This window comes from Manis pentadactyla, chromosome 4 (assembly GCF_030020395.1).
Source record: "Manis pentadactyla isolate mManPen7 chromosome 4, mManPen7.hap1, whole genome shotgun sequence".
In the NCBI taxonomy this organism is placed as follows: Eukaryota; Metazoa; Chordata; class Mammalia; order Pholidota; family Manidae; genus Manis; species Manis pentadactyla.
Genome location: NC_080022.1, coordinates 187,565,171 through 187,577,641, shown reverse-complemented (window position 1 = coordinate 187,577,641; position 12,471 = coordinate 187,565,171). Strand labels below are relative to the sequence as shown.

Below are 12,471 nucleotides of genomic sequence, written 5' to 3'. Positions count from 1 at the left end.
AAGGCACTGGATTCCAGTAGAGAATTTTAAACAAATCCACTTTTAGAAAAGCATTCTATCAGTAGTGTGGAGGTGGACTTGAGGAACCTGGACTGGGGAGCTGCACGCTGCCCTCTGGAGGGAGGGGGAGTAGATACCCCAGCCCGGTGGGCTGTGCAGTCTTTGCCTTGGTGCTTAAGGAACTGACTGCAGGCAGGCCCTCCAGGTAGGTGGGCAAATGTGCTGGGCAGGCAGGCAGGAGCAGCCGTCAGCCCAATTCTGGTGGCATCGGACATAGCTGGCAGCAGCAGGGCCCTGAGAAGTTGGCACTGTTCCATCTGGCTTACACGTGAGGAAATCAGGTGTCAGGCGAAGCCCCCTGGGTGAGGTCCTACAGCTGGTAAATGGTAAGAGCGCAGGTTGGGTCCAGATGGTCTGGGTCATCAGGAGGCCAGGGACAGAGGGGACCGATCCAGAGCTGGGGTGTGGACTGTGAGGGGATGTGGCTCCTGCTGGGGTGTGAGGAGGTGAGGGAGCGGCCCTGCTGCCCCAGGATGGCCCCTCAGGGCTGGGAGTGCCCTCCGCCAGGCCAGCAGATCCCTGAGAGGAACCTGTTCAGGTGCAGCAGTACTCGAAGAAGAGGCTCAGCAGCTGGCCGCGGGCCTGGAATTGAGGGGGAAGTTGAGGCTAGGAAGGTGTGCAGGGCCCCCCATGTAGGGGTCGCGCCCCTGGAGACTGAGGTAGATTCAGAAGAGGTGGGCAGCAGGGGCGAGGCAGCCTCAGGCTGAGGAGAGCCAGACAGTGAGGGGGCCTGGGGAGAGTGTTGCCATGTATGTCTGCTGTCCCTGCTGGCAGGACATGCAGCGAGAGACCCCCTGCATGTGCTTTTGGGGGTGGCATGGGGTGGGGGTCCTCCATTCGTTCACTGATTAACCACACACAACATGTACTGAGAACTTTCAGCACATCTGAGAACATAATGAGTGTATTCTGCGTCCCATGGTGACAGAGGTGGGAGACTGGGCACGTGTGTAGACGGGGAAGAATAACCAGAAGAGCAGGTGTGGCTGGACTGACCCTGAGCAGCAGAAGGGCCCCCTTTCCCCTGGGCCTCCACGCCATCTGCTGGGAGCTTGCGGGCAGGAGATGGGGTAGGACCTCCAGTGCCAGTGAGGATGGTGGCTCAGGGATGGAGAAGGAGCCGACCAAGAGCAGTAAGGGTGATACGCTACAGTGGGGACAGCAGTCTACACTGGCAGGCCTTGTGCCCACCGCACTTTCAGCTCTGTGACAGGGCTCCTCGGCCTTCGGGGGCTGGGCCCAGGGCTGTGGGTTTGCAGTCTAAGGTGGGGCGTGGAGATGGAGCGGAGGGGTTGTTGAAGAAGTGAGTACTTTTCATTCTTTCGGCAAATGAACCCTGAGTTTCCACCAGTCGTCCAGCTATCAGGAGCACAGGCGAGCAGTGGGCGTGTCCCTGTCCTGCAGAGCTGCGGCAGGGCAGAGCAGGGTGCCTGGGTGGGGGGGCAAGCACGTGGGGCAGACTCGGTGGGCAGCCAAGTCCTCCTGAGGAGCTGACATTCTGCCCAGTGGAGGAGGGTGGCTGCTGGGGCCGGGGGAGGTCTGGCACGGGCTGTGCTGTGCGGGGCAAGGGTTCATTCCCGGAGTGTGGGCCACCGTAGCAGGGATGACACCTTTGATGAGTGGCTGGAAAAGCAGGTGTCACTGGGGCAGAGTGGGCAGGCGTCAGAGGGGAGTGGCGGCAGTTGGACACAGGATTCCTGGGCGCCCGTGAGGGGCCGTGGAAGCGGATGGGAGTGAGCTGACAGGGCCGGCAGTGGGGTAGATGGTGCGGATGCAGGGGTCGCGGCCATGCCCTCGTCTGTCACACTGGTGAGGTTCGCAGCTGTTAGTTGAAATATTTCCATGTAGAACAGTGCATCTTGCAGGGATTCGATGGCGGGCTGGCCTGGGCGGTCCTCCATCACCAGCCCTGCTCCCAGGGGAAGGTGTGCGAGCAGGTGGTGAGCACAGGCAAGTGAGACAGGTACGTACTATGCATAAGGTGTGTTACACTTAGAAACCAGGCAGAATTTGGAATAGGTGAGGAAGGAGTTGAGAGATATGTCGAGCCGTGGGTTTGGAGCCTCGGAGTTGGGCAGCCAGAGGAGGGGCAGCCGGCTGGCCTGCTTGCCGGCCACGGAGGCCTCAGCAGCTGGCTCCATGGACACTTCCTGAGGTACGGGCAGGAGGACAGCCCCAGGCCCACTCCCCCAGGCACGCTCTGGGAGGCAGGTCCCTCATTGCGCCATCTAGGTCGCTTTTCTGTACCGGACCCTCTGGCCAAGACCTGAGAACCTATCCAAAAGCAAACAGAGGGAAGGGCGGGCTTCTATGTGGAACCATTGCTGTATTTTTCCATCTTTGGAGCCAGTGGCCTGTGGTGTGAAGGAGGAGCTCCTCTGTGGTGCCCAGACGCTGGCCCTCGTGGTCTGCTTGTGGGGGGCCCGGGGTGGCACGGAGCGACTGAGCCCCTGCACCCTCCCAGACAGTGAGAGGAGTATGTGACCCTACAGTCACACCGCTGGTTGTTTGGGGGAAGAGGCAGGAGTGCCCCTGTGGCCCTGCGGGGGGAGTTTCTCAGGCTGGAACTCCTGAGTTACAGCCGAAGGACGGACAGAGCTGCAGCCCAGGGCTGAGTTCTGCTGATTGTGTTTCCCCAGCTTGGCGGCTGCCCCAGAGACAGACGCTGGCCTGGCGTCGCAGTGGCCATGCTGAGCTGCTGTGGTCTGTGCCGGCGACAAGAGCAGGGGCAGGTGGTGGAGCTGCGGTTCTGGCCACTGCCACCAGTCAGTGAGGCTGTGCCCGGGGACTGGGCAGGGGGCCTGAGGTCAAGGCAGGCTCCAGGTGGCAAGCACCGTCCAGACTCTGGTCCCTCGGTTATTTGCATAATAGAAAGGCACCAGGGAGCAGACAGTACCAAAAACAGAAGTATTTCTCTTTGGTCTGAGTCTGTTTTATACTTACTGGAATGTTATAGAAATGTAACCCAGGAGGAAGTGAAGACTCACTCAATGAGCGTAAGTCTACTCTGTGCACTGTTCTAGGAGCTGGGGGCACAGATGGACAAACTGATGATTGCATAACGTGATGGCAGATGGTGACAGATGCCAGGGAGGGGGATGGCAGGCGCCATCGGGGAGGGCTTGTCGGATGAGGTGATGCTTGATTACAGAAGCCACCTGTGCGCTCTCTGCCGTCTGGCCCACCTTCCCCTGCCCCAGCCCCCGTCCCCGGTCCCCTGTGGAGATCGCTGGCACCAGCCTACAGAGAACTTTCCTCACTGAGTTTTCTGTCCTGCTAGCTGGGACAGAGGACTCGAATAATTTTGCTTTGTAAAGACTTCTCATTTTGCTGAATAGGGGTAAATAAAGATATTGCTAGAGTCAGGGTTTAATTAAGCTAAGGATGTAATAATGGCCACAGAGTAGCAGCACTGCTTTTCATTCTGGGTATGGCAGCCTTCTGACTACACACCTTCAAGTAATTGGGAAGCCACCATGCTTTGCAGGTCGCTGACCTCTGTCCTCTCTCCCTGGATTGGCAGGTCCCTCCTGTACTTCAGTCTGATGCCCGTCCAGCCTCCCAGCCACCTGGAATGGAATGAGTCTATGCATGCCCTCCGGATAAGCGTGGGGGGCCTTCCTGTACTAGCATCCATGACCAAGGCTACAGACCCACGTTTCCGCCCCCGCTGGAAGGTCATCCTGCCGTCCTTTGTGGGCGCAGCCCTCCTCTGGCTGCTCTACTCCAATCGCCCAGCCCCGGGCAGGCCCCCGGTGCCCAACGCCCACAACTGGAGGCTTGGCCGGGTGCCTGCCGACCACTACAATGACACCTACCCCCTGTCTGCCCCCCAGAGGACACCAGGTGGGACTCGGTACCGGATCGCTGTCATTGCTGACCTGGACACGGAGTCAAGGGCCCGAGAGGAAAACACCTGGTTCAGTTACCTGAAGAAGGGCTATCTGACCCTGTCAGATAGCGGGGACAAGGTGGCTGTGGAGTGGGACAAAGGCCACGGGGTCCTGGAGTCCCACCTGGCAGAAAAGGGGCGGGGCATGGAGCTGTCTGACCTGATTGTCTTCAATGGGAAGCTCTACACTGTGGACGACCGAACGGGGGTCATCTACCAGGTCGAAGGTACCAGGGCCGTGCCCTGGGTCATCCTCTCTGACGGCGACGGAAGTGTGGGGAAAGGTAGGTCGGGCCGCCTCTCCTCTCGCGAGCTTGGCTGAGGTTCCAGGATGACTGTCCGCTAGCTGGGCCTGCACACACTCTGTAAAGCGTTCACGAGTCCAGAAGGAGGGGCCCTCCAGGAAGAGCTCATCTCCCTCCTGCTCTGACCCATGGTCCTACCAGAGCCGAGAGCCAAGCTGCTTCCAGGAGTGAGCCGGAGGAGGGGTCTCTGTGCAAGGCGAGGTCGAGGGCGTCCCCAGCGCCTCCAGGCACGTTCCCTTTGTGTCCTAAGAGGAATCTTAAGAGTGCACTGGGGGTTACACCCTCCACCTGCCTTCCCTGTAAAGCCATGGTGTCAGATGGTTCTTATTTTGAACTGAGACTTTATTAAAAAGGTAGACTGCTGCTGCCCAGCTCTCCTTGCTGAAAACCCAGCAAAAGGAGGGTCTGTGTGTGACTAGCAGTGACGCCACTCGAGTGAGATCTGACCTCTGATGTCAGCTGTGACCCACCGCTCTCGTTTGCCAGCAAGGAGCTTCTGCTCTCAGCGGGCAGGGAACCGAGCTACTTGGGGGAGCAGAGTAGCTCAGGGCCTTGGGCCAGGGGAGCAGGGAAGGCCATGAGTCATCCCTGTGTTTGCCTCACTGTCTCCAAGGCGGGTCTGCCCCTCCTAGAGAGCTGAACACTGCAGCCTTTCTGGGGTCACAGGAGGAGTTGCATAAACCCGGGCCCCTGGGCACTGCCTGCCACGCCTTCCCCAATGATAACATCTCCATGTTTGCCAGGGCTGCGCCACTTGGCGGGGGTGTGTCTCAGCTGGGTTGTAGATTTATAGGCATCCATGATGTCGTTCTGTTTGCCTCCTGGCTCGGGGAAAGCTGAACAAAGGTGGCCTCAGGGTTGCCCTTGTGTTCAGGGTGTCAGAAGGAACGGAGGACCTGGTAACTGGACAGTGTCTCACCTCAGAAGCAGCCCGGGGAGCAATGAGGTCCAGGGACTGCGGGAGTTAGGGGTCCCTCCAGAGCCACCTGCAGAGAACATTACAGAGGCCACTGGCATCTCCAGGTGGGGGAGTTGCAGCTCCAGCTCCTCAGGGCTGGCAAGAAGCTTGCAAAATACCTGGGGAAGAGGGCAGAGCTGAGAACACCAGGCAGGAGCAGGTGAGATGCGGCTGGCAGCAGGCTCCCACGTGGCCTGCGCTGCAGCCTTCAGATCAGCCTCATGTGAAATGGGCACCTCAGGACATAAGCCCTCTGGCCAGGACAGCACTGAACCCCTGCCAGGCCCCACTGAGCCAGCTCTGGCTCCTGGCACTTTATTTTCAGGGATAAGCCAGTATGGCCACAAGGACGGCAGATGAGTTCTGCTGTGGCGAGTACTTCAAGGGCTACTGCTTTCCTTGGATTTGGGGATAATCTTGAGCTTGAGAAATGGCGTTTGGGGACCAGAGATTTCCGAGTGGTTGGCTGGGAGGGGAGCCCTGGGGGCAGAAGCTGGCTGAATTGGCCTCAGAGAGGATGCCCCAGCAGAGCGCTGGGAGCCAGCTGCAAAGGCCCACGAGCTGCTGCCTGGGGCAGGGGGAGGCCGGAGGATGGGCGCCCAACCGCGGCCCCTCTGGGTATGGAGTTGGAGCCATGCTGCCCCGTGCCCTGCTGTCTGGTCATTGCCGCACCAACACGGATGACCTGTGACCCCAAGGCTGCTGGCCGAGAGGCTGTCTGTCGTTGCCTGTCTGGACCCATGGGAGCTGCCGAGCAGAGGGCTGGCCAGTGTCTCAGTGTGCCCCTCGTCTCCTTGTCCCTAGGCTTCAAAGCCGAGTGGCTGGCTGTGAAGGACGAGCATCTGTATGTGGGTGGCCTGGGCAAGGAGTGGACCACCAGCACGGGGGAAGTGGTGAATGAGAACCCCGAGTGGGTGAAGGTGGTGGGCCACAAAGGCGGCGTGGACCACGAGAGCTGGGTGTCCAACTACAATGCGCTGCGGGCCGCTGCTGGGATCCAGCCGCCAGGTGAGAGCCCCGGGCCCCATCCAGTGGGTGTGACAGCGACAGGTGTCCGCACACCGCATGTGTGTCCTCTGTGGGTCTGCTTCCGAAGCACAGTGGGTTCGTTCCGTGCTCGGTTTTGGTGACTTCGGCTGTCTGAGGGCCGCTCCCAGGGGGCCAGGGGTCTGCTTCCTCTTTCCCGTCCCTCGCCCCGACAGAGGGCCGCCTGCTGCCCTTTCTGGCTGTTCCCCTGAGGGTGAGGGGCCCCCAGACACGGGAGGAGCATGGCGGACAGAGCTCTGTTTTTTTCCCCTCGTCATCCCAGAGCCTCATGGTTCGTGGTGGGAAGCCGCCGTTCTCAGAGTGGCCTGACCCTGAGCGCGATGCTGTGCCCCAGGCTGCACTCGTTTTCCGAACTTAGATGTGAAATGGGTGCTTCCCTTCAACCTCGGAGCTGAAAGGCTCTCCCCACGCTCCCGACCTGTTTCTCACGAGTCAGACCTGCTCTTGCCCGGCCCCCTTGCCCTGTGCCCCTTGCTCAGCACCAAGGGGGCAGAAATCAAGACAGCTCCCTGCCAGGGGAGGTGGGGCGCACCGGGCCGCGCGGAGGCCGGGGGAGTGGGGACGCTGCCAGCCGGGAGGCCCACGTGGCGGGGCGGGCGGGGCCCCGAGGGCCGGGGGCGTCCGGTGACCGGGCCCTGCGTGCGCCCCAGGCTACCTCATTCACGAATCCGCCTGCTGGAGCGACACGCTGCAGCGGTGGCTGTTCCTGCCGCGCCGGGCCAGCCGCGAGCGGTACAGCGAGCGCGACGATGAGCGCCGGGGCACCAACCTGCTGCTGAGCGCCGCCCAGGACTTCAGCCACGTGTCCGTCAGCCACGTGGGGGACGTGGTCCCCACGCACGGCTTCTCCTCCTTCAAGTTCGTCCCCGACACCGACGACCAGATCATCGTGGCGCTCAAGTCCGAGGAGGACGGCGGCAGGATCGCCACCTACATCATGGCCTTCACGCTCGACGGGCGCTTCCTGCTGCCGGAGACGAAGATCGGAAGTGTCAAGTACGAAGGCATAGAATTTATCTAGTTCTGAAAATTGAGACGTTGGTCAAGGCCAGGGGTTGGATGGTCTTAAGCTACGTCAGGACTCATTTTACAAAAACCAGAGGACTGCCCTTTTGTGTGGTGTTCTGTTTTGCCATTTTTTCCCCTTTTCTGGAGCCGTGAGGTGTATGCCCGGTGTAGGACTCTCCAGCCTAGCCAGGCCAGGCCCACGTGCACGGAGCCCCACGTGGGCTTCCTCCGCGCTGGGCGGGGCCGCGGGGCCGGGGGGTGGCCGCGTCCCTCCGCTGCCATCTGGTGGTAGAAGCTGGTCGTTGCAGGTACCGACCTGGGGCCATACTCCCGGATCTACCGTGTCCTTCCAGCAGACCTCCCTCACTTTTCTTTCCATTTGTTCTTTGGTTCAATAAATATTTTTTGAGCTCCTACTATGTGTCAAGCACCGTGCCCCCTCTGGGAACACAGCAGCGAGTCTGAAGTGGGCCTGTCCATCAGAACTTCCAGGCCACCTCCTTCTCTTCATTCCTCATGAACCTCCGGCATTAAATCCTCTGCAGGTCCTTGGAAGAGAAGCTGTTTACACTGCAGGATGTCGTGGGGGGCCTGCCGCGATGAGGGCCAGCCCCTGGGGCAGCTGCCCGAATGCTGCAGGGCAGGGCACCAGCTCACAGGCTTGCCCCCCAGCCTAAATCAGATAATCTGTGTTTCATGTGACTCACTCCATTTTCTTCCTTCAGGAAAATTCTGTGGCTATGTAGCACTTCGAAGTGTTTTTAATCATTAACTTATTTCAATTAAAGCAATTTCCTTTCTTAAAAGATGGAATCACTGAATCTTATCATACAGGGTAAAGTCTCAGTTAACAAATCCATTCCAGGCAGTGAAGGACATTGTAATGAAGTTACAGTTGGTAAGGCAAGTTTTTAAACTTTTCCTGAGTCCTTGGCCAAAGGCTGCAAAGATGAAGAAAGCCTTGCGTTTTTCTAATGACTATCGGAAATCGTCTTGCCTTTAAAGACTTCCATGAGTGACTTGAATTTTTATTTCCTGACTCTAGTGGGACCCTAGATTTCAACATGCCTGCACTTGGCCCCAGTCTGGGGCTTCTTTACTCAAGAGGGTGGTGGCTTCTGTCCCTGGCCTTTTATTTCTCCTAGTCTCTGTGGAAACTCCTCCCACAAGCCCCAGCTTGTCTTCCTCCCTGTGCTCCCTTCTCCATGCTCTGGACAGGTCGGCGAGGACCGAAGCGGAGAAAGGCTGAGAGCGCCGCCCCCCGACCCCAGAAGATACCTCACCCCCCAGGAGATTGTAGAGGCCCCCGGAGGGCCGACTTTGAGGCCCTGTTCCTGTGCTGGTCCCAGTCTTACATATTTTCCCACGTGGAAACTCATACCGCTGCTAGGAGGGAACCCACTGAGGATCCGTCTTCCTTGCACTGGTTTTCTGTTTCTTCCATTGCAAAACAGAGGGAAAGAAGGAAAACTTGCTGAATGTGACACGTTTCTCTAGAACTTGGCTCCTGCTGGACACAGCTGGGAAGTACCAAGTCTTTTCTGACTTTTCCTGGCTCGGCTCCCTGACCCACCACTTTGATAACCACCAGTGATGTCGCTGTGTGATTTTAAGACTACAAGACACCAAATTAGGACAGCTGGGAGCCTGGGACAGTCACTAAGTTGAGACCCTTTGAAGGTGCCCCAGCAGTGGCCTCTGCCCAGAGCAGCATTTTTAGTCTGTGATTTTCAAATATTTTAAAGCTAGCCTTGCCTCCCCTCTATATGCCCTGCTGTAAGCATCAAGATTGTGTTCCTTCCAACTAGAGCCATTGTTTTGTAAACAATAAAGTGCCAGAGGGGGCTGTGAGTCCTCTGTGTTTCCTGGTCTGCGTTGGCTTTTCACCAGGGGTGTGCTGGGAAACACAGGAGAGATTGTGGGTCACACACCCAGCTCCAGAGGGACGTGCTCCATCCTTTTCTGGGGGGAGGGGACCTAATATGCCATCGAGCTCCTGGGACAGGCACCTTTGCAGACCAGGGAAGCCTTTCTCGAAAACCAATTATCCAGTCCAATTTCTGAAGTCTGAAGATGCCCGTTTGGCCATAGTGGTTAGGAATATAGGTTCCGAAGTCACTCCCAGGTCCCATTCCTGGCTCTGACACTTTCTAGCTGCATGACCTCAGGCAGATTGCCCAACTTTTCTGTGCCTCAAGTTTCCTCACCTGTAAAAGGAAGGTAATAGCAGACAACTCTGAAGAGCTGTGATGACTAGTATCTGACACTTACTGGCACCCCCCAGCCCGCTTTCTTGGTGACCCAGTGATGACAGCTGCAAGGCTGGTAATGAGAAGGAGCTACACCAGGCATGTAGGCCGGTCAGGTGCCTTTAGCATACCTGATGAATCTTCAGGAGTGAAGGAAACTCTTGCAAAGAAGCCTGGGGAACAGTGGAAAGGGAGGCTGGTAAAGAAGAGAGGCCTGCACTAGAGGAGTGGCCTTGGGAGGCGGAAGGGGCACCTGGAGAGCACGCTGCCAGAAAGCCAGTGTGCCCGCATCTTCCTCTTGTCCCTTCAGACCCTCTGTTTCCTTCCTGTCCTGCTCTGTGTCCTGAGAGGCTGACCTCCAGTGCTCCTGGGATTGACCCCTGGTGGCAGGGCACGAGAGCCAGGAGTCCCTGACCCCCTCCTGCAGGGTTGCCTCCACACTGTCTCTCAAGGGAGCTCCCTCCACACTCTTGGCCTGTGTTCCAGGACCTGCTCCCTGCCCTTGTCCCTTGAGCCTGGGAGTGGTCATAGCTCCAGATGCCAGTTACCCTGTGGTAAAACTACGCACTCTCACCTTGCAGTTAGCCCCTTTCTTAAAGCCTCCTCAGATTCTAATTTGGAGCCATCTGTTTCCTGCTGGGAACCTGACCGGTACAGCCTGGGAAGAGAGGCAACCATCACATACCACAGGGAGTCAAGCAAGAAGGTCTGGAGAGTGTCCGTGGGCTGAGCAGCAAGGAGGACTTGGTGTTCTTGGGGGTCCCTGCAAGAGCAGTTCCAGGGGAGCGTCAGGCTGAAGCAGGAACCAGATGAGGGATTGCAGTGGAGGAGCAAGGGGCTGGAAAGCAGCTCTGGACCGTCTCTTCAGGAAGCCTTGACACGCTGGACCCGCACGTATGGACGTACGCCCGCTCGGCCCTCCCCTATCCAGTGTGCCGTTCATCCAAAAGAAAACTCTTCCAAGGTCATCTTAGAACTGAGTGAGAAAAATGACATTAATTTATTCCCAAATGTTAACTCTGTCTTCTTGAGCACTTTAAAGTAGCAAGTTTCAAGGTGATTATACCTTAATAAATTGTTATAAGACTGAAACAGAGCAAAAGTAAAATACCTTCAAGCAAAGAAAATTCTAAGCCCTAAAGGCTTTATTGGTGAATTATACCAAACACTTAAGGAAGAAATAATCCCATGCCAACATAAAACCTTCCATGAGTGGGGGAATTGGGAACACTTCTGAACTCACTTTTTGAGGACACCACTACCCTGATTCTAAAACCAAACAAATATAAGAAAAGAAAAACACCACCATCCCTCATTAACATAGATGCAAAAATCCTTGGCAAAAATTTAGCCAGTTGAACCCAGCACTATATAAAAAGGAAAATGCTTCATGGCGAAGTATGCTTTATTCCAGGAATGCAAGGTTGGTTTAATATTCTAACATCAATATAATTCACCATATCAATAGACTGAAAGGAGAAAATATATGATAATCTCAAAAGATACAGGAAAAGCTTTTGACAAGTTTAACACCCATTCATGATTTAAAAACAAGCTTTAAAAAAAAGAAAAGAAATTCTTCACTGACTAAGAATAATGTGATAAGGGGTATCTGCAGAAAACCTACCGTGGTACCGCACTTCATCATGGAAGACCATTTCCAACCAAAGCCTAGGAACCAGTAACAATGTCTGCTTTCACCCTTTTTTTTCCCACCACATATCTTTTTATTTTAAAGTTATTTTAAGCCACATAGAAGTCACAAAACTGGTATAATGTTGCTGTGTCCCCTTCACACAGCTCTCACCAGTGGTAAAGTCATACAGTTATCATGATTTAAGTCCAGAGAAAGGAAATCCTGGGGCAAAATACCTCTAAAAACCAAAATCAGTCAAAGGGAGAAAATAAAGTTTAAAATCCGTTTGTTGCTTACAGACTGCAGTCTGGGCCCTTCTCTCTTTCCTGCTCCAGCAGAAGCAAAACCGCCCTCCCCCTCCCCTCTCAGGTACAGATCAGCCCCCCATTGCCCAGGTAATTACCCACTGATGTGGAGATGGACTTCTCTTCACCTCTGAGGAATGAGGCAAATGCACTAAAGCCATACTTCTCTCCACCTCTGAATGCCTGTTGATATGCAGATGTACTAAAGCCAGGCGAGATATTCTGGAAATATTACAGTTTTACCCACACAGTTGTAAACACAATGATCAAACCAGGGAACTGACATTGATGTCATCATTTTTGCTCACTAGCATCCTATGGGGGGTCTCAGATGGTGCAAGTAGGCAAGAAAAGTCATTCAGATTGGGACAGAAAGAGCAAAACTCTCCTTATTTGCCAATGACAAGATAGACCAGGTAGAAAAATCTGAGAAGTCTTCAAAAAAATAACTACTAGAACTAGAAAATAACTATGGTTGAGTTTAGCAAAGCTGAAAGACACATGGTCTACATACAGAAATTAATTTTGTTTCTTTATAGCTGCAGTGAACAACTGGAAATTTTTTAAAAGAGTGCCATTTATAATAGAACAAAAAACATGAAGTAGTTAGAAATTAATCTAGCAAACTATATACAAGATGTCTGACGAAACCACAAAGCACAAGGCAGGAAATCAAGACCCAAGTAAATGGAACAATAGACTGCCTTCACAGATGGGAGACTCAATTTTGAGGAAAAAAAAAAATAGAAGCACTTAACACTGTTTAACTCTTAGACTTAATGTAAGGCGGTAAGTAATCAAAACTTTAGTATTGGCATGAGAAGAATAGACACATAAATCAATAGAACAGAAAAGGCCCCAGAAATAGACCCATATGTCTGTGGTCAGTTGATTTTGGACAAAGGTACCAGGGTAGTTAAGTGCAAAAAAAGATTGTCTTTCCTTATGTGGTGTTGGGACTACTATAATCTATACGTAGAAAGATTTTTTGAAATCCTTACCTCCCACTGT

At 55.0% G+C, this 12,471-nt stretch overlaps 1 protein-coding gene across 4 annotated transcripts in view; it reads left to right on the top strand.

Moving 5' to 3' along the window:
• The window catches only part of CANT1 (calcium activated nucleotidase 1), a 28,580-nt gene that overhangs the window by 4,622 nt on the left and 11,487 nt on the right, over nt 1-12,471 (top strand). The window contains exons 1-3 of one of the 4 annotated variants that reach the window (XM_036910451.2): nt 3,584-4,236; nt 6,020-6,223; nt 6,913-7,686. In XM_036910451.2, the coding sequence (XP_036766346.2) occupies nt 3,606-4,236; nt 6,020-6,223; nt 6,913-7,283 (1,206 nt within the window). In that variant the 5' untranslated portion in view covers nt 3,584-3,605 and the 3' untranslated portion in view covers nt 7,284-7,686. Of the gene's footprint in view, nt 1-3,583; nt 4,237-5,540; nt 5,587-6,019; nt 6,224-6,912; nt 7,687-12,471 lie in introns of those variants that run through there. The other 3 variants (XM_036910448.2, XM_036910447.2, XM_036910450.2) reach the window with 3 other exon arrangements.